General features: G+C 43.0%; 1 protein-coding gene across 6 annotated transcripts in view; it reads right to left on the bottom strand.

Annotated features, from left to right (window-relative positions):
• The window catches only part of LOC103281359 (membrane-associated guanylate kinase, WW and PDZ domain-containing protein 1), a 45,096-nt gene that overhangs the window by 13,553 nt on the left and 5,378 nt on the right, over positions 1-26,165 (bottom strand). For 3 of the 6 annotated variants that reach the window (XM_062971178.1, XM_062971179.1, XM_062971174.1), the window contains exons 2-5: positions 22,879-23,057; positions 22,670-22,746; positions 17,343-17,888; positions 12,014-12,343 (exon numbers count right to left, since the gene is read on the bottom strand). In XM_062971178.1, coding sequence (XP_062827248.1) covers positions 12,014-12,343; positions 17,343-17,888; positions 22,670-22,746; positions 22,879-22,943 — 1,018 coding nt within the window. In that variant the 5' untranslated portion in view covers positions 22,944-23,057. Of the gene's footprint in view, positions 1-12,013; positions 12,344-17,342; positions 17,889-18,630; positions 20,299-22,669; positions 22,747-22,878; positions 23,058-26,165 lie in introns of those variants that run through there. The other 3 variants (XM_062971177.1, XM_062971175.1, XM_062971176.1) reach the window with 3 other exon arrangements.

The raw sequence follows: 26,165 nt of genomic DNA, 5'->3' as shown, positions 1-26,165 counted from the left end.
TGCCCTATTTTCATCCTATGTCATTGCTGGCCTAAAGTATGACTAACTGCCAGTCCTGCTGGAGTCTCCACATTAACTGGACAGGGAACAATGTTTGTCCTTTCCCTCAACCATCAACATGTCTTGGGCTAGTCCTGATTTATAAAGGCCAAACCTAACCCCACAGCTTGTTTCAAGCCCTGCTGGGCCTTTTTCATGTGCCCAAGAAGTTTCCTGCTAGAATGGGGTTCATTCCTAAGACATTTTGGTGCTGGAGGTAGAAAATGCAACATGCTATTTTCCTCACACAGTAAAGCTATTCGTAGCAAGGACTAAGGTAAAAAAAATCACACATATATTTTCAAGCACTTTAACAATCACTCTGGAATCTCCTCCTGCATCTATTAATGTGTATAACCAAAGTTGACAGATTCTGCTTTGCTTACGTTAAATATCACCGCACCCCCTCAAGCTTGTGTAGACGAAGATGTTCCAAAAATGGCCTACTTTGGAGGTTGTTCAATACCAGACTGTCCCATCACTAGGCTCTAAAGCAGTTTTCCAAACTGTGTGTCACAACACATTAGTGTGTCAGCTGCAGTGTGGAAGGGTGCCATGTGAATGAAACTGGAAATGACAAAGATCTTGGAAATATATCTTATTATCTTAGATCATATATTTTTAAAAATATAAACGAAATGTTTTCATGAGATATGTTGTGTCCCCATACATTTTGTTATTATAATTTATGTGTGTGTCTGCATCTCTTATAAGAAGTTGGTTTAAGCTCCAGTTTGCTGGTAAAACTGAATTACTGTGTTGCAAAATGATGCAAGTTTCACAAACATGAAATGCTTGGAAAGCTCTGCTCTAATGCAGTATCTTTAGTATACTAGCCAAGTGCCCCATTTCATCCAGTCTACTTTCCAGTCAGTTCCACGAATACACTCATGGTTTTTGACAGGACAATGCTGATTTTTCCTCTCCCCACAAAATACTGAGAGCCAAAAGAAAGCTAAATCAGTGGATTCCAACATGCAACTCTCCTTCCCAGATAACACAGGTGCCCTGGCAGATTGCATATTTGTCTGAGTCAGTTTACCTCAAGAATATTTAACTCAGTGGGGCACTGGAGAGGGAACATACCCGGCCACTTAACCACAGACAAATTGATAGTGGGCACTTGTAAAAAGAAACCTCTGTATCCTTAATTAAGGACCTCATCACACTAGAGTTTGGATCTACATTAAATCCACTTTAGGGAGGGGCCTTTGAACAGGTCAGCCAGACAGGTCCTGGGCCTCACCAAACTACAAACCCCAGAATTCTGCAGGAGGCAGAAACCGGATTTAAAGTGGATCTATGCTCTGGTGTGATGAGGCAGTGAGAAAAGAAATCTATATACACCCGGTAACATCCACTGTCTTAGGCTGGATCTACACTGCCATATAATGCAGTTTCAGAATGCAGATTAAGTGCATTGATCTAAATTGTATGGCAGTGTAGACGCATATGGCAGTGTTACCCACTTTTGGATTTAGATTTTATTTTCTACAACCTCAGCGAGATTTCCCAGGAGACTTTGAGAAATGAATTTCCTCTGCACAAGTGGCCCTTCCAATGCCTTTGTAGCCCAGAATGCATTGTTAATGGACATTGTTAAAAGTCTCGCTTATCCAACCTTCACTTATCCAACATTCTGGATTATCCAACACAGTCTGCCTCCCACCCGGAACCACAGCTGTTTCTCTAGGCAGCAACGTGCAGTGGGCCAATTTGTGCAACAACAACACAAGTGCAGCCATGCTCCCAAACAAGTGCCAAACTTGTTGTGAAACTATTATCTTTTGGTGCTTAATTTGTAAAATCATAATGTAATTTGACGTTTAATAGGCTTCTCCTTAATCCCTCCTTATTATCCAGCATTTTCGCTTATCCAACATTCTGCTGGTCGTTTATGTTGGATAAGCAAGATACTACTATATGAGGGGAAAAGCCACATTGAAATAAAACCAATTTACCAGTGAACAGATTACAGAAAACAACACAATACCACTTTCTCACCAAATCCACATGTATGCCTCACTTTCAGAATTGCCCCATATCTTTAGCACAAATGTTATTTCCTCTCATCCAGTGCTTGGAAAAAATTATAATACAACTCAGAGTGCCCCATCCAGCACAATTAATTCTCATCAAAATTCAAAAATACTCCAAAGAGTAATTTTATATCTTCTATACTCTTATGCAATTCCCCCCAGTCACACATATCTGACATGGGCAGTCTTGGGTTCCTGTGGGTTTTCCGGGCTGGAAAAACTACAGACCAGGAAAGTGCATCTACTGTGATCCCTAACCTTCCTTCTACACCGCAGCGACATAGATAAGGTAAAGGTAAAGGTTTTCCCCTGACATTAAGTCCAGTTGTGTCTGGCTCTGGAGGTTGGTGCTCATCTCCATTTCTAAGCCGAAGAGCTGGCGTTGTCCATAGACATCTCCAAGATCATGTGGCTGGCATGACTGCATGGAGCACTGTTACCTTCTTGCCAGAGCAGCACCTATTGATCCACTCACATGTGCATGTTTTCGAACTGTTAGGTTGGCAGAAGCTGGGGCTAACAGTGGGAGCTCACCCTGCTCCCTGGATTTGAACCGCCGACCTTTTGGTCAGCAAGTTCAGCAGCTCAGCGGTTTAATCTGCTGCACCACTGGGACCTCCTAGAGATGTAGATACTATCCCACAATTTCTCACAGCCAAAAGGACTTTCAAAACACCACAGGATCACCATTTTTACAACCGCCTGGAACACCACGTCTTATGAGAGAGAATTCACACCAACCGCTCTGGAACATGGCCATACAGTCTGGAAACCGCACAGTAACCCAGTGATTCCAGTCATGAAAGCCTTTGACAACATAGTCTTTATGTTTGCTTGATTCACTTTATATTGTTTTTTTAAATGCCATGATCCACCAACTGGAGTCATGTTCAAAGTACTGGTAGAGATGAAGGGGAGCCCATAAACTTAGGTCTCTTCTACACTGCCCTATATCTCAGGATCTGATCCAAGATTATCTGTTTATCCCATATTATATGGCAATGGAGACTCGTATAATCTGGTTCAAAGAAAATAATCTGGGGCCCCTTCTACACTGGTTAGCAAGGCATATAATCAACATTATCTGCTTTGAACTGGATTATCTGAATTTCACTGCTATGTAATCCAGTTCAGAGCAGATAATCTGGTTTTCATATGACAGTGTAGAAGTGGTCTGGGATCAGATCCTGGGATATAATAATAATAATAATAATAATAATAATAATAATAATAATAATAATAATAATAATTTTATTTTTATACCTCGCCCCATCTCCCTGAGGGGACTCGGGGTGGCTTGCATGGGGCCAAGCCCAGGCAACAAGCAATATAAAACTCAACAATAAAAACAAATCATAAACAAATAAAATCACATATACCAATAAACAATAAGTACGCTTTGATAAAATCCTGGGTTGGCTCCTAGAAGGGGTAGTGGGCCAAAAAAGTGCAAATAGTTTTGTACGGTACAGATTAGGAAGGAGGTAGGTACCAGTGACTATTATCCCATTAAGGTGCTTGAGAAGGCATATACTTAAAGACTATGTACAGCTAAGGAGTAAAAAATGATATAAAAATAGAATGGACAAACAGGGCAATCCCAAACTAAGGAAATCAGTCACCAAATATAGGGCAGTCCCGGCCTTAGACTTAAGCAGCAAGATGCTCTTTTATTTTAAGTTCCAAAACTGAGTTCAAAATTCTCTTGCACAAAAATCCATTCCTGGTTTTCTTCATTTCATCAGCTTAAGTTAAGAACTGGAAAGAAGCCTTATTGTTTGTTGTTACAGTTAAACAATTGGCAACTAATACCCCTGGTTGATTTACGTAAATGATTGCGGAGAGCAACAGGTAGATCCAGATTTACATTCTGCCCTATTTCTGGGCTGCGCCACCGGATCACCTTCACTCCCAACATTTACCCTCACCATTGCTTTAGCCTCACCCCAACCTCCAATCAGGTGTCCCAAATTAGAAGAACCAAAGAAATTTCCTGTCCCAAAGTAGGGCACAAGTGACTCACCGCTGAGACATAACCTCCACACACACCCCTGCACCAATATGTGAGCCAATATGCCACCTCCCTGCCACATACAGTCCCCAAAACAACCACCTTCCACCTGTGCAACAAACCACAAGTATTCCTGTAGTCTCCCCAAATCACAACGTCAGCAAAGTGGGTATTTACGCTTGAAGTCCTGGATGTGGCGCAGAAAGGTCTGGACTTGCTCGAACATTTTCAGAGTGGATGGAGAAAGGGGAGAGAGTGTCCAGGAAATAGGATTAGAAGGGGAGCAGGGGCTTCCTTCCCTATGTGCTCTCTCTCTCTCTCTCTCTCTCTCTCTCTCTCTCTCTTTCTTTCCACTCCTCTCTCTGTCCCGCTCTCAGGAATTTCTCCCTTCGCCTGATAAGCCAAGGACTTTTAGGGGAGGGGATGGAGTGGCTGAGGCTTAACCTGTTCACAGCCGGGAAGGGCAGGTCCTGCTGTTGTGTATACATGGAGAGTTCCTGGCTACTCTGCTCTCAACAGGGGAGCTTCATTCCAAACATTTCCTGTTCCCTGGTTAAAAAACAGTCATTTTTTTTGAGAGTGCAGTGCTTCCTCAAATTATCCGAAACCAACTCTACCCATACAGGGGCAGTAAACAAAGAGCCTATTAAGTCTGCAAAGTTAAATTGATTCTGCTGTTCCCAAGGAGTTCTGAAAATAACGATAAAGTTGCTACTACTGTGGACAAAAGGAACACTGAAGAAATGGAGTAGCCTTCATAATTAATAATAAAGTCGCTAAAGCAGTGCTTGGATACAGTCCAAAAAATGATAGAATGATCTCAATTCGAGTTCAAGGTAAGCCATTTAACATCACAGTGATCCAAATATGCGCCCCAACCACAGCTGCTAAAGAAGCAGAAGTAGATCACTTCTATGAAGATCTGCAACACCTACTGGATAATATATCAAAAAGAGACATTATTTTCATTACAGGAGACTGGAATGCTAAGGTGGGCAGTCAAATGACAACTGGGATCACAGGTCTGGGACAACAAAATGAAGCGGGACATAGGCTGATAGAATTTTGCTAGGAAAACTCACTGAGCATAATAAACACTCTCTTCCGACAACCTAAAAGACGGCTTTATATAAGGACTTCACGAGATGATCAACACCGAAATCAGATTGACTACATCCTTTTGCAGCCAAAGAAGGCAGATATCCATCCAGGTAGTGAAAACAAGACCTGGAGCTGACTGTAATTCAGATCACAAACTTCTTATTGCAAATTTAGAATCATACTAAAGAGATTAGGGAAAACACAGAGACCAGTTAGATATGATCTCACTAATATTCCTAGTGAATATGCAGTGGAGGTGAAGAATAGATTTAAGGGACTAGATTTAATAAATCTGTGGAGTCCCAGAAGAACTATGGGCAGAAGTTTGCAACATTGTTCAGGAGAGGGCAACAAAGTATGTCCCAAAGAAAAAGAAAGGCAAGAAGGCAAGATGGTTGTCACACAAAAGAGTGTGTCCCTGTTGGTTCTCCTGGACATCTCAGCGGCTTTCGATACCATCAACCATGGTGTCTTCTGGGGCAGCTCCCGGAATGGGCATTGGGGGTGCTGCTTTTCAGTGGCTCTATTCCTTCCTGCAGGGTTGCACCCGGTTGGTGAAGCTGGGAGATACCTGCTCGGACCCCTGGCCTTTGATCTGTGTGGTCCCACAAGATTCCATTCTATCTACCATGTTTTTTTAACATTTACATGAAACTGCTGGGTGAGATCATCCGGAGTTTTGGAGTTGGGTGCCATCTCTACGCAGATGACACTCAACTCTACTACTCCTTCCCACCTGATTCCAAGGAAGCCCCCCCATATCCTGGACCAGTGCCTGGACGCTGTGATTGACTGGATGAGGGCTAACAAACTGAAACTTAATCCAGACAAGACGGAGGTCTTCCTGGTTAGTCATGTGGCCAATTGAGGTATTGGGTGGCAACCTGTGCTTGATGGGGTTACACTCCCTCTGAAGTCACAGGTGGTCCATGCCTTAGTTACCTCCAGATTGGATTACTGCAATGCACTCTACATGGGGCTGCCTTTGAAGATGTCCTGGAAACTCCAATTACTACAATAGATGGAGGCCAGGTAAACAGGAGCAAATTATAGGGAGTGGACAACTCCCCTATAAAACAGCTCCTCTGGTTGCCAATAAGTTTCCGGTCCCAATTCAAGGTGCTGGTTATCTATATATATAAAAGAGTGATGGCATCAGGGCAGCGGACAAAACAACAAAACTACAGGCTCCCCAACCTCGAAATTTGACAACACAACCCATCATTCATGGCTCTAGGTTAATACAACAAAAAGAAAAGAAAAATAAAGTCCTAATTACAGGGAAAGGAATAATAGTTTTTATCCGACTGCTGCCAGTTTGAAGGCTAAGCTCCGCCCACTTGGTCTCCTAGCAACCTACTCAGTCCAGGGGACAGGCACAGTTAGGCCTCACTTAGGCCTCTTCCACAGATTATCTAATTTGCACTGGATTATATGGCAGTATAGACTCAAGGCCCTTCCACACAGCTATATAACCCATTTAGAATCTTATATTATCTGCTTTGAACTGGATTATCTTGACTCCACACTGCCATATAATCCACTTCAGTGTGCATACTAAACATAAAGACAACCATACAACAGACATTCAATACCACCACTACCTCAACAATTTCTCACCAACACCACCAGACAAGCCACAGCAACGCGTGGCCGGGCACAGCTAGTCACCTATAAAGCCTTAAACAGTTTGGGTCCAGCCTATCTTTGTGATCGCATTTTCTACTACAAACCAGTGCAAACTTTAAGATCTGTTGGGGAGGACTTTCTCTTGCTCCCGCCGCTGTCCCCAAAAACGGATGGTGGGGGCGAGGAAGAGGGCTTTCTCGGTGGTGGCCCACCAGCTCTGGAACTCCCTCAGAGAATGTGGCCTACCTTCGCCACATTCCGGAAAGATGTGAAAAACAGTTTCTTTCAATGTGCTTTTGGCACAATTTGATGGACTCCTATAGGACTCCACCTATACCCAGCCACTGCATTTTATTACTGGCACATCTTATTAGTGACCTTGCAATATATTGCACATGTATAATTTATTGCCTTCCCTCCAATTTTTGAACACACTCATTGCACCCAGTATTGGCTATTGGCTGTTGTTGAGTTTATGCTTTTATGATTTTTATATGTTTTTAGGTATTAATTCATTGCTGCATTACTGGGTTTGGTAAGCCGCCCCGAGTCCCTTATATAAGAATAAAGTTGTTGTTGTTGTTGTTGTTGTTATTGTCTTCTGAGACACTGGAAGTAGCTCAAGAAAGAAGGAAAGCAAAAGGAAACAGTGATGGGGAAGATACGCCCAATTAAATGCACAATTCCAGAGGTTAGCCAGAAGAGCTAAGGAACTATTTTTTTTAAAAAAAAAATGCATGGAAGTGGAAGAAGACAATAGAATAGGAAGGACAAGAGGCCTCTTCCAGAAAATTAGAAGCATCAAAGGTAAATTTCAGGCAAAAATGGGCATGACAAAAACAAAGATGGCAAGAACCTAACAGAAGCTGAAGAGATCAAGAAAAACTGGCGAGACTATACAGAAGATCTGTATAGGAAAGATAATCATATCAAGGATAGCTTTGATGGTGTGGTGAGTGAATTAGAATCAGGCATCCTGAGGAGTGAGGTTGAATGGATCTTAAGAAGCATTGCTAATAACAAGGCAGCAGGAGCCGACAGGATCCCAGCTGAACTGTTTAAAATCTTGAAAGATGATGCTGTCAAGGTGATGCATGTCATATACCAGCAAGTATGGAAAACACAAGAATGGCCATCAGATTGGAAAAAATCAAGTTATATCCCCATACCAAAAAAGGGAAACACTAAAGAATGCTCAAACTTTTGTACAGTGGCACTTATTTCACATGCCAGTAAGGTAATGCTCAAGATCCTGCAAGGAAGACTCTAGCAATACATGGAGCGAGAGTTACTGGGTTTAGAAATGACAGAGGAACGAGATACCCAATTGCCAATATCCGCTGGATAATGGAGGAAGGTAGGGAGTTTCAGAAAAACATCTATTTCTGTTTTATTGACTATTTTAAAGCCTTTGACTGTGTGGATCACAATATATTGTGGCAAGTTCTTGGTGGTATGGGGATACCAAGTCACCTTGTCTGTCTCCTGAGAAATCTGTATAAAGACCAAGTAGCCACAGTAAGAACAGACCACGGAACAACGACTGGTTCAAGATTGGAAAAGAGTACGGCAGGGCTGTATACTCTCACCCTATTTAGTCAACCTGTATGCAGAACACATCATGCAACAAATCCAAGGCTGTAGTTAAAATTGCTGGAAGGAACTTTAGCAACCATAGATATGCAGATGATACCACCCTGATGGCTGAAAGTGAGGAGGAGCTGAGGAGCCTTATAATCAAGGTGAAAGAAGAAAGTGCAAAAGCTGGGTTGGGGTTAAACATCAAGAAAACCAAGCTTATGGCAACCAGGCTGATTGATAACTAGCAAATAGAGGGAGAAAACATGGAGGCAGAGGAAGACTTTGTATTTCTAGGTGTAAAGATTACTGCAGACACAGACTGCAGCCAGGAAATCAGAAGATGTTTACTTCTTGGGAGGAGAGCAAAGACCAATCTCGATAAAATAGTGAAGAGCAGAAACATCATACTGGCAATGAAGGTCCGCATAATCAAAGCAATGGTATTCCCCGTAGTAACCTATGGATGCGAAAGCTGGACTATAAGGAAGGCTGAGCGAAGGAAGATAGACGCTTTTGAATTGTGGTGTTGGAGGGAAAGTCCGAGAGTGCCTTGGACCGCAAGAAGATCCAACCAGTCCATACTCCAGGAAATAATGCCCGGCTGCTCACTGGAGGGAAGGATATTAGAGGAAAGGATGAAATACTTTGGCTACATAATGAGAAGACAGGAAAGCTTGGGGAAGACACTGATGCTGGGAAAAATGGAAGGAAAAAGGAAGAGAGGCTGACCAAGAGCAAGATGGATGGATGTTATCCTTGAATTGACTGGCATGACCTTGAAAGAGATGGGGTGGCCACTGCTGACAGGGAGCTCTGGCGGTTGATCTATGAGGTTGTGAAGAGTCGGAAGCAACTGAATGAATAAACAACAACAAAACAGTGCTTTGTTATCCTTATTCTACTCCCCCCATCCAAGAGCTGCAGTTCCCAGGGTTCACTGGGGATGGATGTTAAATCAGCTAGAGCAGCAAAAAACCTTTGGGAACTTTAAGAAGAAAACTATTTATTATGATGTAAATATTTGTGGATGAACATGTCATAATCAATTCACTAGTCTTTAAGTTGCCCAATGCCTAGTTGTTGTTTTAGTTGCTACACTTGTTGTGTGCCTTCCAAGTTGTTTCTGATTTATGGCACCCCTACCATGGGGTTTTCTGGAGCTGAGAGTGTATGACTTTGCCAGTGGGTGTAATAAGGCAAATTTCTATGGAGAAAGTTCACAGTAATCACCAGACTCTCAGAGGGGTCCACAAATGCCAGAAAAGGGTAAAAATAAAAGTCATTTCAAGTCTTCAGAAGTAGAAAATGGACTGGATGTTGCACTGTGCGGTGATTTATTCACATGGTAGAAAAGGACAGGGATGGGAAAGCGTAAAACAACAGAGACGGGTTTAAACCATGATCAGTCGCCTCTGATGTTGATAAGGATATCTATTGCTATCCTGGGGCAGCAACATAATAGTTGTCCACAAGCATGTGAACAATTTCAACAGAAAGGAGGAAACCATGAAAATGAACAAAATCTGGTTACTAGTATTAAAAGTCACCAGAATCAGTAAATAAACAACACCACTCAGAAACAGGAGAACTCCAGAGGTAGCCAATAAAGACTAAGCTAACCTCTATGCAGATACCCCCACTGATTGCAGCTTCATGGCTACTCAATGCTATTCAAGCTTGCTAACTGCAACATTCAAACTTGCTTTAAACACACAAGGGTTCTTTTTCCCACCCTGGACATTCCACAGGTACATATACACTCCACATGCTTCACTGCCAACAGAACATCTGAAGATGCCAGGAACAGGTGCAAGGAAAACATCAGAAGAGAATGCTGCTGGAACATGACCATACAACCCGAAACACTCACATAAGCCAATATAATGGTTCTCTTGATGCTACAAAGAAACCAGGCTTTTTCAGTAGTGCCCCCCTCTTTACAGAATTTTCTTTCCAGGGAAGCTCAACATGCTTGCTCAGTATTAGCTTTCAGGATGATTTAAATAGAAATCAAAACCTTTTGCTCAAGCAGAGATCTGAAGTAAAGAAGGATTACACAGAGCTTATTTTTCATTTATGACTCTTTTTAAAAGAATCGTAGAATTGCAGAATTGGAAGAGACCACAAGGCTCATCTAGTCCACCTTCCTATCATGCAGGAATATGTAAACAAAGTGCTTATGACAGATGACCATCTAGTCTCTGTTTAAAAATCTCTAGAGGGGATCCCCACCACACTCTCAAGCAGCATATTCAGCAGTGTAACAGCTCTTACCATGAGATGTTTTTCCTAATCTTTAGGTGAAATCCTTTTCCTGAAGTTGGAATCCATTGTACTGCATCTTATGACCTCATCACATGGGCCTTTTGCCCTGTCCTATGATGCTGCCAGGACAAAGCCAGGACAGAGCCTGCAGAGCCCATCACATGACACAGGGCTACTTCTGGCGGGGATCTGTCCTGGCAGCATCATAGGACAGAGCCCTGAGAACACAGGAGGCTACACGTGTTCTCATTAAGTCGGGGACAGAGCGGGGGAAGCTGGGCAGCAATGGTTTCCACTATGTGATGGAGAAAGCATGATAGGGGGACAACTGTTTATTTATTATTTATTTGCATCATTTCTACCCCGCCCTTCTCACCCATAGGGACTCAGGGACTTCCCTGCTGCCCGACGGATTCCCTCACTGCTCCCCAGCTTAAGGGCCTCCATGTGATGAGGTCCTTAATCTTTACAACAGCAGAAAACAACCTAGCTCCCGCCTCAATATGACATCCTTTTAAATATTTAAAGATAACCATCATGTCTTCTGTTATCATTCTCTTTTTCAGAGTTCCGGTGGCACAATGGGTTAAACCCTTGACTGCTGACTGAAAGGTCGCCAGTTCAAAACCGGGGAGCAGGATGAGCTCCCGTAGGTCAGCTCCAGCTTCCCATGCAGCGACATAAAACAAGCCTCCCACAGGATGGTAAAACATCCAGGCATCCTCTGGGCAACGTTCTTGCAGATGGCCAATTTCTAACACCAGAAGCGACTTGCTTCTCAAGTTGCTCCTGACACGAAAAAAAATCTCCTTTTCAAGCTAAGCATGCTCATCTCCCTAAGGTGCTGCTCACAGGGCTTGGCGTCCAAATCTTTTTACCATTTTGATTGCCCTTCTTTGGACACTTTTCGGCTTTTCCATGTTGTTCTCAAATTGTGATGCCTAGAACTGGACACAAGTCTTCCAAGTGAAGTCTGACCAAAGCAGAATAGAGTGGTACTTTTACTTCCCTCAGTATGGACACCAAACTCCTACTGATGCAGCCTAGAATCACATTGACTTTTTAGGTGCCACATTACAATCAATTGGCTACTTTAAATTATTTTAGAGTTTCAGAAAACTGCTTTTAAGCTATTGCATAAGACAGGGTTTTGCAGTAGACACAAACCAAAACCAGTTTTTAAAACCTGTATAAAATCAGTTATGGCAACAAACTATACTTTAAGGCATGCTAAGCAAACATAAGAAATCTTTTCAAAGCACATCACTGTGCAAAACCTAGAACTGCTGCTGAGCCGGACACAGATTGTTCCCTTCACTTCTCGTATGGGCCTTCAACACATCCTCACCTCCTTTGCTAATTCCACCTCCATCTGTTGCTATGGCTGTGCTGCTGCTGCATCCGTACTCTTCTCGGGGACCATCCACACTTCCTATGGGGTCCCCAGCACCTCCTGCTGGCCGGGGCCTCCTTGGTCTCTGGGAACAATGTGCAGGACACACAAGTACATCACGGGGCTCGGGACCCACAAAACTGGTCACAGCTAAAGTGTCTCCTGAGGGACCTCCCCAGGGGTTAGGAGCATCCCGGGAAACTCTCTTATTGTGAGAGGAATCAGGCAAGAAGTTTTCCCGTGGAAATGTGCAATTTTCCTGGGTATGTCTCCTGGAGTGATGACCTGTAAGGACAAGAAGAGAGTGGAAGTATTAGAAGTAAGTTATTATATATTATTTACTGTATTGTTTACTGTATTGTGGTGTGCTGTTCTTTTATATGCTGTTTACATTGTATTGTTTTGGGCGTGGCCCCATGTAAGCCGCCCCGAGTCCCCATTGGGGAGATGGTGGCGGGGTATAAATAAAGTTTTTATTATTATTATTATTATTATTATTATTATTATTATTATTATTATTATTATTATTATTATTATAAGTTGTAATAAGCTGATCTCCTCTCCAGAGCTCACAAAGCTACCAAACCTCTCTGGTGTTCTCTATGAAGTTCAACAGGGACAAATGCAAGATACTTCACTTCGGCAGAAAAAATAGAATGCAAAGATACAGAATGGGGGACGCCTGGCTCGACAGCAGTACGTGTGAAAAAGATCTTTGAGTCCTAGTGGACAACAAGTTAGATATGAGCCTACAATGTGATGCGGCAGCAAAAAAAGCATCTAGATCCAGGGAAGTCATGCTACCCCTCTATTCTGCCTTGGTCAGACCACACCTGGAATACTGTGTCCAATTCTGGGCACCGCAATTGAAGGGAGATGTTGACAAGCTGGAAAGCGTCCAGAGGAGGGCAACTAAAATGATCAAGGGTCTGGAGAACAAGCCCTATGAGGAGCGGCTTAAAGAGCTGGGCATGTTTAGCCTGCAGAAGAGAAGGCTGAGAGGAGACATGATAGCCATATACAAATATGTGAGGGGAAGTCATAGGGAGGAGGGAGCAAGCTTGTTTTCTGCTGCCCTGTAGAATAGGACGCAGAACAATGGCTTCAATGTTCAGGAGATTCCAACTGAACATCAGGAAGAACTTCCTCACTGTGAGGGCTGTTCGGCAGTGGAACTCTCTTCCCCGGACTGTGGTTAAGGCTCCTTCTTTGGAGGCTTTTAATCAGAGGCTGGATGGCCATCTGTCAGGGGTAATTTGAATGAGATTTTCCTGCTTCTTGCAGGGGGTTGGACTGGATGGCCCGTGAGGTCTCTTCCAACTCTACGATTCTATGATTCTATGATAAACATTTCCCACTCATTAATCCTTTCTGCCTGTAAATTTTTTATGTGACCTCAGATAAATAGTTATATACAATAAGTATAAAAAGCAAACATTTACTGATAATAAACCAGCATTTGCAAGAATTGCTAAATTGGGCGATTTTACTTTTTTGAAGTACAGTGAAGCATTTTTTTAGGAATCCACTTATTGCTAAAAGATTTGTGTAAATGTCTAAAAGAGCCACTAGGTTCAGAAACCTTTTACTGTGGACAATATTTTTCTCAGCACCAAAATTAGGTTGAGGTGACTCCATTCAGGGCTGGGACCCATTGTTTAAGAAGCAGTGCTCTATGGAACAGGGCCGGGTTCAGGATATTTTCTACTTGAGATGTGACACAAATGGTACCCCTCATTTACCCAAATCAAGCGGTATAGTAAGCAAATCCAGCCAAATTATTTAATTTGATGAGGCAGGAAAATTCCACAAGAGTCCATGAATACTCAGAGGTGTTTCGCCATTGACCTCCTCTGAAATACATAGCACCTAGTCTACCACACCTAGTATCCCCTAATACAGTGGTTCTCAACCTATGGGTCCCCAGATGTTTTGGCCTTCAACGCCCAGAAATCCCAACAGCTGATAAACTGGCTGAGATTTCTGGGAGTTGGAGGCCAAAACACCTAGGGACCCACATGTTGAGAACCACTGCCCTAATGGCTTCCTTTCCAAGTACAAACTGGCTCATTCAGCTTCCAAGATTCATGCTGCCATAAATCTGGTGGCTTCAGGATGTTTAGGCAATTGATTCCTGCATATGTGTGTATGTGTGGTTAAGTTGTCTGTCGATTTATGGCGGCATGAATTTCACAGGGTTTTCTTCGGCAAGGAATATTCAGAGGTGGGTTTTCCAGTTTCTTTCTCTAAAATATAGCCTGCAGGGCATGGGTGGCCACTACTTTGCTTACAAGATCAGATGGGATCTTGTGCCTTTAAGGTATTTAGACCCATGTCCATATCTGCAGAACTACCAGTCTGCATATTCTTAGAGCCCTTCCCTTCTTGATAACCCAGATTATCAAGGCAGAAAATTCCACAATACAGTGTTCCCTCACTACTTTGCGGTTCATTTTTCGCGGATTTGCTGTTTTGCGGTTTTTCAATCAATTCTAAAAGACTATTATAAATCATAAAAAATTACAATTTACAGCCTAAGGAAGGGAGGAAGGAGAAGCCAAAGGGAGAGAAAAGGAGCCCAAGCGACAACAGGAGGAGAAGGAGGCTTGGTTTATCAACGATTGGTTGATAAAGACTTAAAATAGTGTAAAAGGTAAAGGTAAAGGTTTCCCCTGATGTTAAGTCCAGTCATGTCTGACTCTGGGGGTTGGTGCTCATCTCCATTTCTAAGCCGAAGAGCCGGCATTGTCCGTAGACACCTCCAAGGTCATGTGGCTGGCATGACTGCATGGAGCGCCCTTACCTTCCCGCTGGAGCGGTACCTATTGATCTACTCACATTGGCATGTTTTCGAATTGTTAGGTTGGCAGGAGCTAACAGCGGGTGCTCAAGCCGCTCCCAGGATTTGAACCTGCAAGTTCAGCAGCTCAGCGCTTTAACGCACTTCGCCACCGGAAATAATGTATAAACATTAAAATGTATATAGTATTCCTACGTGGATTTTCACTAATTGCAGGTAGTCCTGGAACCTAACCCCAGCGATAATGAGGGAACACTGTATCTGCTTTGAACTGGGTTATCTGTGTCCACATTGCCATATATTCCGGTTCAAAGCAGAAAATGTGGGAATTTATTCCGCTGTGTGGAAGAGGCCTTAGTACCAAATCTATCCTCCACATATTTCCTGCTTGTTCATACCACCCACCTTTGCATACTTGTGATGTGTTTGTTTAGAAAATATGTTGTTTTATTGGACACATAGCATTTTAATTTCTGATTTTTTTTTGTTCTGTCATTCTTCCCTCCCACAGATAGACCAGACTTCCTTTGGCACGGATGCTGCTGTATCTTGCCTGTTCAGAGCATTGCCTTCTGCCTGAGCGTATGCTTGATGAATATTTGATATTCCACATCAGCACTCATCATCCAGTGATCTTTTCAGGAGCTGTCAGGCTTGGAGTACCAGTCAGCATTTGACAGTATCTGGCAGCTGACATGTAACCAGCATCACAGACTTGGCAGTATATGACAGGTAACAAGCTACATTTGACTGCAGTCTGCTCTGAACAAAATGCTAAGCTAGCCCTCACCAACTTAGTGCCCTCCAGATGCGTTGGTCTAAAATTCATCTAGTCACAAAATAATCCCCATCATCTCCAGCCAGCAATGTCATCTGAGATGACACAGGCTGCAGTCTAAAACATCTGAACACCACCTCAGATTGCGAAAGTCTTTACAAGACCAACATTTTATTGAAAGGATGGGCAAGGAGAGCCAGCATGGTGTTTTGAGCATCATATTTTTTTTAATCATGCCAGAAGCGACTTGAGAACATACTGCAAGTTGCTTCTGGTGTGAGAGAATTGACCTCCCACATAGATGTTGCCCAGGGGAGGCTTCTCTCCTGTCCCCACAAGCTGAGCATCAGATGAAATTTTTGGAGATCCTGTCCAGCTATTGAAGCTCATGGGCTTACCTTGGGAAAGTAATATATTCTCAGTTGTTCTCATCTTTGGTGAGAATGTTCACTTGTCCATACTCTGTTGTTCTCATCACAGGCAAGAACTGGCACTGTCCGGTCCCAGGGCTCTTCAAAACAGGCCCTATATCCTAGGATCTGATCACAGATTTTCTGTTTATCTCAGATTATCTGGCAGTGCAGACTCATATAATCCAGTTTAAAGCAGAAAACCTGGGATCAGAACCTGAGATATAGGGCCTGTCTGGAAGGGCCCCCAGGCAAGTTTGGAGAGGTAGGTGTCCCACAGCAGACACTAAATCAGTTCCTTCAGTCATCATCATCATCACTATCATCCTGTGACTGTAGCCGTTTTGTGAACTGACTACACTAGTTTAGCTAGTTTAACTGCATCATTTCATTGAATTATTTTATTAATCTGCAGTATTTTCTATGCAGAAAACTCTTCCCCAAGCAATGACCTTGTTTCTTATTTGTGGAAGGCCTGACCTCTCCATAAAGGCAAAACAGAAAACAGCCTCATATTGTCTGCCAAGATTCCTGGGGTGCCTGCTTCAGCTTAATGGATGGCTGAGGGACTAAGGGAGTCACTGACTTTGTATCTGGAGGAGGTGCAGAAAGGTACGTTGGCAGCTCACTGGCTGGCATTTGCTGCATTTAGGAGATATGACTCAGTATCTGCAGACTAGCTGCCCAGGGCATAAGTACAGTTGTAAATGAGAGGAAGCAAAAGAAATGACAGACATTGGTAGATGACGGTTGCATGGTTTTTAACATTCCTGTTAGTTGTCACAAGTTAAAGTAAAGGTAAAGGTTTCCCCTGACATTAAGTCCAGTTGTGTCCGACTCTGGGGGTTGGTGCTCATCTCCATTTCTAAGCCGAAGAGCCGGCGTTGTCTGTAGACACCTCCAAGGTCATGTGGCCGGCATGACTGCATGGAGCGCCGTTACCTTCCCGCCGGAGCGGTACCTATTGATCTACTCACATTGGCATGTTTTCGAACTGCTAGGTTGGCAGAAGCTGGAGCTAACAGCGGGCGCTCACTCCGCTCCCAGGATTTGAACCTGCAATCTTTTGGTCTGCAAGTTCAGCAGCTCAGTGCTTTAACACACTTCACCTTAAGTCTCCTTAAGTCACAAGTTACTGATAGGTAAAATCCAAGAAAGAAAACTACCTTGGTCAACTCTTGCTCATTATGAAGCATGTTAGGGCAAAACATAATAAGGAAGGAAAGGGGTGAATGAGTTTCAGAAGTGTTTTAACCTCACTGGGGCTGGTCCTGCATACCTGCTCTTGTCACTCACCTTTCCTCTCCACCAGAAGGATCACGTCACCGGTCCGCGTGTGCTCCTGCAAGACACTCTCCACTTCTCCAGGACTCAAGTCTCGGACATCAGCTCCGTTCACCTTGGCGATGATATCCCCTTCCTCCAGCAAAGGGCATCGCTGCCGGTCCCAGATCTTCACAACACGAGCTCCTGGCCGCCCCCCGCTGAGTGATCCCACTCCAAACCATGGCCCGGAGGGGCTGCGGGGCAAGGGCACTGGGGTGAGACGGCTGCAAGGTGGCCCTCGATGGAGATGCCGGTCAGTGTGTTCCTCTTCGTCCCCCAGGCAGGCTTTGGTGCAACAGCGGACACTGAGTCCACGAGTCCTGCGGGACGGGGGCGGTCCGGCTTCTTGCCCACAAGCTGGTCCTCGGGGGATAGTGGGGCTGGGGGGCACAGCCCCATAAGTTGGTGGAGGGTGTCGGGGCAAGAGAGGCTCCCCATCGGAAAGGCAGGAGCAAGGTGATTGACGATGGGTGTATTGGAGGATGCAGTTCCCGTCTACCACTACTACGACATTCACTGCAAGGTGGAAGGAAAAAAGAGAGAGCTATCTTTGTCCATGAATGACAGGCAGCAAGACAGTACCCGTTAGAGCCAAAAGGAGGGTGATTTTTCTGCCATAAAAAATCTCTTCCAAATTGGTATGTCAAATATTCTCCAGATACAATCATTTGTCAAATATTTTCCCAATATTTGATATTATCTGCATTTGAGTTCCTAGGATATTTGACAGGTGACATGTAATGGATTTAATAACTGACATGCAACCATATTTTTTCAGTATTTAATAGTATTTAATAGCTCATAAGCAATGGAATTTAGTATCTGATGGTTAGCAAGCAATAGTATTTAGTATCAGACTGTATTTGATAAATGATATGTAATGGCATTTAGTACTGAAGAGAATTTGATAATGGCATGTCGGGGGTTTAGTACTTGATAGCTGGAAGATTATAAGATTTTAAATTGGTTTATATTGTATTATTGATGTACGTCATGAGAGGCTGAGTAGCTATGTGAGAGTGGTGTAAGTGGGTAGAGATATGTAAACAAACAAATAAATGCCTGCCAAAAGCACCAAAAAGATGCCAGCATATCTAAACCATTTCAATCGAGGCAAAATGTCACATTCAAAATGCACACTTAAATGGTGAAATTGGAAATTTCAGTGAATTTCAAATACCCATTTCAGCTCTAGCCAAGATGAGGCACTGCTATGGAATGCAAGGCCATAAACTCGTTATAAACTAGCCATTCATACATTTAGAAGGACTAATTTTCTGGAATCGTCTGCTTGGGGCAGTTGCAGGAGCCAAGATACCCATTGACTGCAAAACAGAATTGGATACATTGGTAAAAGGTATATTATGATTTTTAACAATCCTATACATTTCTTCTACTCAGAAGTAAGTCTCATTGAGCTCAATAGAGCTTACTCCCAGTGGAATGGGTGTAGGATTGCAGACAAAATCCGGTATCTTAGGTGAGACCTTACAAAGCTTAAAGGATATTTTCCTCCTTCCTCAGGAATAACAGAGACGACTAAAACTAGACATAGGATGATATGGTTTTTCTCTCAAGTTTATAGCCCTCATGTTTAATCTAGTTGGTGCTATACAATGGCAGAGGTCAAATCTGAAATGAGGAGTGGGTAAGAGTAGGGTGAAAAGCGAGTCGGGCCACTTTGTATCCCCACATTTCCACTCTGCCAGTGGATCAGATTGTTCTTGCCAGAAGCAAGATCTTGTATCTTGTAGCGAGCTTTTAAAACTAGTCTAAGGGTTACATGAAATCAAACAGAAGGCCCAAAGCTACCCACTTTATGTAATTTCCTCACCAGATACACCTGATCTATTGGCATATCTGAGAATGTGAAGGAAGTTAAACTAATGAAATGTAAATATTTTGATTTTTAACAACCTGGAGTAGTTCTTTCCAAGACATGAGAGTTCTCCTTGATGAAAAAGACGGCCAGGCTCTACTGCATCAGAGGAAGGTTTTCAAACAATGTGTAGTTGGGCTTCTTATGATTTATTCTATTTTTAATTGTGCAAGAACCCACTTTTCACGTTCAGTACCAGCTCAAGGCCTGCTGGCCTCTCCATGCATGTGTTTCAGGGGGAAAGTTTGCAAATCTGACAGTAATACTAGGGGGATACAGATATCACAGGAGAGCAAGAACAAACCACTGAAACAGAATCTGCTATATATACAATACACTCATAGGCCCCTTCCACACAGCTGTACTCCATTGAACTTGATTATATGGCAGTGTGGACTCAGATAATCCAGTTCAAAGCAGATATTGTGGATTATCTGCCTTGATATTCTGGGTTATATGGCTGTGTGGAAGGGCCCATAGTTTTAGAACTGTAGCCCATTTCATCTACTTGGGCTAAAAAAAAAGTAATGGTATATTTTGGAACACGCAGCAAAATTAAATCCTAGTATGACTTTTCCTAATCTACCCACACACATTTGGCTGTATAAATATTACCTGTATATGATCTCAATGAGGTCTTCCACGCTACCCCTATATCTCAGGATCTGATGCCAGATTATCTGTTTATCCCAGGTTATCTGGCAGTGTGGACTCATATATTCCAGTTTAAAGCAGATAATCTGGGATCAGGTCCTGGGATAAAGGGAAGTATGGAAAGGCCCAAGGAGAGAGGAAAATAAAAGCACCTTTTACTTCAAATGATTTTCATTTTCCATGGGCAAGTGTTATTTGTAAGACAGTTTAACTGGGAAGAAAATAGGTTTTCCCATTAGTAGAAATGAATGGATGCATATACTGTATTTGCCCAATACTGCACTGGCACAGAATAAGCCTGGATGGGGTTCTTTCATATTCTATGACTCTAAAATAATTACATTAATTCAATAGTACAGATGCACCCTGATTTTTCCATTCACAGACTCTCACACTTAATCCCCCCCCTGACTCCCCCCCCCCCCCGACTCCTTTCTGTATCTCACCATTTTCACCTTGGCCAAGAGGACTTTGCCCCATTTTGGACAACACAAGATAGAATATTCTTCTTAAAACATTACTCGCTGTCACATTCAATCTAACCACAAAACAAGGGATAGTGAGCCCAAAGGAAGGGTCAATTGACAATTTATAGGGCCATGAAGAGAGATGGGCTATTCTTTGCCTCCCTCTGGACTTGGGCAGCAATCGATCAGTACTGTTATAATTTTTACCTTTGCTGAGTGGAAGTTAAAAAATCACTGCCAACTGGAGGCACAGGGCCCTTCCACACATCCATATAACCCAGAATATCAAGGGAGGATAACCCACAATATCTGCTTTATAATAAACAATAATAAAATTTTATTTATATACCGCTCTATCTCCTCGAGAGGACTCAGGGCGGTTTCCAACATAGCAAAGAAACCATGCAACAAATTAAACATTATAAAAAATAATAAACAAAACAAGAACGTACAATTCAAAACCACAATTTTTAAAGTTACAAAATGCTCCATCAACGGGGCCAGATATGATGACCAGGGCTTCAGAGTGGGTAAGGCCAACTATAAAGTGTTAGGCAAGATAAGTGCAACAGAATATCATAGGGCCGGTAAGTGGGTAAAGTGCTGAGCGGGGTCCAAGTTAACAACCCGGAGGGGCCTTGGACTAATCCTGCTCAAAAATCTGCAGGAACCACTAAGTTTTCAGATCCTTGCGGAAAGAGGCTAGTGTAGGAATCATAGAATCATAGAATAGTAGAGTTGGAAGAGACCTCATGGGCCATCCAGTCCAACCTCCTGCCAAGAAGCAGGAAATCACATTCAAAGCACCCTTGACAGATGGCCATCCAGCCTCTACTTAAAAGCCTCCAAGGAAGGAGCCTCCACCACAGTCCGGGGCAGAGAGTTCCACTGTCGAACAGCCCTCACAGTGAGGAAGTTCTTCCTGATGTTCAGGTTGAATCTCCTTTTCTGTAGTTTGAAGCCATTGTTCCGTGTCCTAGTCTGCAAGGCAGCAGAAAACAAGCTTGCTCCCTCCTTCCTATGACTTCCCTTCACGTATTTGTACATGGCTATCATGTCTCCTCTCAGCCTTCTCTTCTGCAGGCTAAACATGCCCATTTCTTTAAGCCGCTCCTCATAGGGCTTGTTCTCCAGACCTTTGATCGTTTTAGTTGCCCTCCTCTGGACGCTTTCCAGCTTGTCAACATCTCCCTTCAACTGCGGTGCCCAAAATTGGACACAGTATTTCAGGTGTGGTCTGACCAAGGCAGAATAGAGGGGGAGCATGACTTCCCTGGATCTAGATGCTATACCCCTATTGATGCAGGCCAGAATCCCGTTGGCTTTTTTAGCAGCCACATCACATTGTAGGCTCATATTTAACTTGTTGTCCGCGAGGACTCCAAGATCTTTTTCACACGTACTGCTGTTGAGCTTTTCTGATCTCTCTGGGAAGGGCATTCCAGAGTCAGGGAGCGACCACCAAGAAGCCCCTCTCCTTTGTCCCCACCAGCTATGCTTTGAACTGGAATATATGGCAGCGTGGACTTAGATAACCCAGTTCAAAGCAGATATTGTGGGATTTTCTGCCTTGATATTCTGGGTTATATGGCTGGGTGGAAGGGCCCTCAGTCACACTACACAGTCATAACACTACGATTCCACTTTAACTGCCATGGTATCCTGGGATTTGAAATTTATGGAGGAATACTCAGAAAATTCTTGCCAGAGAGCTGAACAAGTCCATGTAATGCAATTCAGAAATGTAGTATATGATCAGTGTAAACCCATATGCAGTAGAGTCTCACTTATCCAACATTCTGGATTATCCAACACATTTTTGTAGTCAATGTTTTCAATAAATCATAATATTTTGGTGCTAAATTCGTAAATACAGTAATTACTATGTAGCATTACTGCCTATTGAACTACTTTTTCTGTCAATTTGTTGTATAACATGCTGTTTTGGTGCTTAATTTGTAAAGTCATAACCTAATTTGATGCCTAATAGGCTTCTCCTTAATCTCTCCTTATTATCCAACATATTCGCTTATCCTACGTATTGCCGGCCCGTTTATGTTGGATAAGTGAGACTCTACTGTAATGCAGTTCAATGCAGTTTTGTTTACACTGACCATATATTGCATATCCAGCCCAAGTGACAAATACTGGAACTCGACTGGATGTAGCCACAACAGTCAAAGTATGAAATTGTCCATGGTGAAAAGGTTCAAGGCTTGGACCACCTCTTTCTTCTCAGAGGCGCATCCATTTGGGCACCCTGCTCCCGAAAAAAGGAACCCTACCCATTCACTCACCTCCTGCAGCTGGGGTGGTCTCTGCTGAGGGGATCCGAGCTTCACATGTCACCTGGGGACTTTGCCGTGTACTGCAGCTTTGAGGAGACAGAGGACAAGGAGATCTTAATGTTAGGCAGGAACCTTGGCTTCTCTTCCGACTCCCTCCCTCCCTCCCTGTTTCCATTTTTTCAGTTCTTGCAGGATAAGGAACAGCAAGCTGGACTGACCTGATGCCACAGGGCTCTATCCGTTCTGATCCCCAATCGTGGACATGGGGGCCGGCACCCCCCATGACTGCCTCACAGTCAGCACAGCCAGGGATCTCACTGCGGGGGCCCAAGCTTAGCCCCCCACAACCAACAGGGGGGCTTCGCAGGGCCCCCAGAGGTTGCCTCAATTTGTCCTGCTGGGAGACACAAACGTTGACACGACTCACATTCAAATATAACGTGTGTGCATATAACCGAGCATCTTGCAGTATGTGGCAGACTATCAAGCGGCATGTGCTCCCTTCCCTGAGTAAATAACCACTATCAGCAAAATATATATTTTTGCCATCCAAGGCATTCAATCTCACAAAGTCATCTTCCCATTTTTCTGCCCAATTCAAATACACAAAAATGACATGAAAATGAGTTAACCACCCCAATTTGATGTGGGGGATCTCAATCAGCTGTATAAGATGACTATTTCAGTCTGGTTAACAGTAACTATTAACAGTAACAGTAACTATTTCAGTCTGGTTAACAGTAACTATTGGGGCCCCTGGTGGTGGCGCAGTGTGTTAAAGCGCTGAGCTGCTGAACTTGCAGACCAAAAGGTCCCAGGTTCAAATCCCGGGAGTGGCGTGAGCAGCCGCTGTTAGCTCCAGCTCCTGCCAACCTAGCAGTTCGAAAACATGCCAATGTGAGTAGATCAATAGGTACCGCTCCGGCGGGAAGGTAAGGGCGCTCCATGCAGTTATGCCGGCCACATGACCTTGGAGGTGTCTACGGACAATGCCGGCTCTTCGGCTTAGAAATGGAGATGAGCACCAACCCCCAAAGTCGGTCACGACTAGACTTAATGTCAAGGGAAAACCTTTACCTTTATCTAACAGTAACTATTAGTAAGAGTAAGTAAATAGAGTAGAGCTTTCCAACTACTTCATGTTGGTGACACACCTTTTAGACATGCATCATTTCACAACACAGTCATTCGGTTTTACTAGTAAACCAGAGGTTAAACCAACCCCTATAAGAGACATGAGGCCCTTCCATACAGCCATATATCCCAGAATATCAAGGCAGAAAAACCCACATTATCTGAGTGTGGACTCAGATAACCCAGTTCAGAGTAGATATTGTGGGATTTCCTGCCTTGATATTTTGGGTTATAGGGCAGTGTGGAAGAGCCCATGGAGAAATGCATAAATCATAATAACAGAATGTATGGGGACACAACGTATCTCATGAAAACCTTTTCGTTTATGTATTTCAAAAATATATGATGTATTGATTATCTCACATTAAGTCTAGCCATGTCCGACTCTGGGGGTTGGTGCTCATCTCCATTTCTTAGCCGAAAAGCCGACATTGTCCATAGACACCTCCAAGGTCATGTAGCCGGCATGATTGCATGAAGCACCATTACCTCCCCACCAAAGCAGTACCTATTGATCTACTCATATTTGCATGTTTTCAAACTGCTAGGTTGGCAGAAGCTGGGGCTAACAGAGGGAGCTCACACCGCTCCCCGGATTCAAACTTTCTACCTTTCAGTCAGCAAGTTTAACCCACTGCGCTCAGTGGTTTAACCCACTGTGCCTCCGGGTGCTCCAGGGAGATGTATATGCTGCCTTATTAGTTTACAACCTGAACTACTCAAGGCAACTTGAATACATCCTTCAGGGTGGCACAGTAGTTTCCATACATGCTCCTCACAGAAGTGGGAGAAAAAGCAACAATCAGCTCTCCACATTTATAGCTTTGACATTTGCAAAATTGAGTATTAAAATGTTCTATCGAAGAAGTTCTAGGCCAGACGTCCTCAAACTTTTAAAGCCAAGAGCCGGTTCACAGTTGCTCAGACTATTGCGGGGCTGGACTATAATTTGAAGAAAAAAAATGAAAGAATTCCTATGCACATTGCACATATCATATTTGTAGTGCAAATAACACAAAAGAACAATACAATGTTTAAAATGAAGAACAATGTTAACCAACATAAACTATCAGTATTTCAATGGGAAGTGTGGGTCTGCTTTTGGCTAATAAGATAGTCAATGTCTGGCTTCATATTTGTCACTGCCAGTCATAACAAGTGATGAAAGTGTGCCAGTTTTTCTTTTCCTTTACATACAGTAGAATCTCACTTATCCAAGACTCACTTATCCAAGGTTCTGGATTATCCAATGCATTTTTGTAGTCAATGTTTTCAATATATCGTGATATTTTGGTGCTAAATTCGTAAATACAGTAATTACAACATAACATTACTGCATATTGAACTACTTTTTCTGTCAGATTTGTTGTATAACATGATGTTTTGGTGTTTAATTTGTAAAATCATAACCTAATTTGATGTTTAATAGGCTTTTTCTTAATCCCTCCTTATTATCCAAGATATTCACTTATCCAAGGTTCTGCTGGCCCGTTTAGCTTGGATAAGTGAGACTCTACTGTAATTGTTTCCTAGGGATACAAAATGGCTAGTACTTCCTAAAGATGGGCACGTGTAGCTATCAATCCTGCTGCTGTTGTGTAGGTGGCTAATAGTTACCACTGGAGAGTAGGCGGCTGTGATAGGGTCCTATATAATAATAATAATAATAATAATAATAATAATAATAATAATAATAATACAGTAGAGTCTCACTTATCCAACACTCGCTTATCCAATGTTCTGGATTATCCAACCCATTTTTGTAGTCAATGTTTTCAATACATCGTGATATTTTGGTGCTAAATTCGTAAATACAGTAATTACTACATAGCATTACTGTGTACTGAACTACTTTTTCTGTCAAATTTGTTGTATAACACAATGTTTTGGTGCTTAATTTGTAAAATCATAACCTAATTTGATGTTTAATAGGCTTTTCCTTAATCTCTCCTTATTATCCAACATATACACTTATTCAACATTCTGCCGGCCCGTTTACATTGGATAAGCAAGACTCTACTGTAATAATAATAATAATAATAATAATAATAATAATAATAATAATAATAATACAATGTTTTCATTGCTCTTTTTGTGGCTCTTTCCTTCTTTCCCTCCTTTTTCTTTCTTTCTTTCCCTATGGCAAGGGTCCCGTCAGATGCAAGCGAAGGGGCTGCTGGGAAAATTGCCTTTGGGGGGCCGGATCCAGGCTACAGGCCTTAGTCTGGGGACCCTCGCTTTAGGTCTTCCAGTGAAATCCTATGCTCAACTTGTTCTGTGCTCCGAACACCAATAAATGTGTGGGGCTAACTGTATCAATTTTCTCAGGCACATGCAGAGTAATGTGGCTGGCAGAGTGGGAGTTTCTATG

This window comes from Anolis carolinensis, chromosome 2, assembly GCF_035594765.1.
Source record: "Anolis carolinensis isolate JA03-04 chromosome 2, rAnoCar3.1.pri, whole genome shotgun sequence".
Taxonomy (NCBI): domain Eukaryota; kingdom Metazoa; phylum Chordata; class Lepidosauria; order Squamata; family Dactyloidae; genus Anolis; species Anolis carolinensis.
The sequence above is the reverse complement of the archived record's forward strand: the minus strand, read 5'-3'. Positions and strand labels throughout refer to the sequence as shown.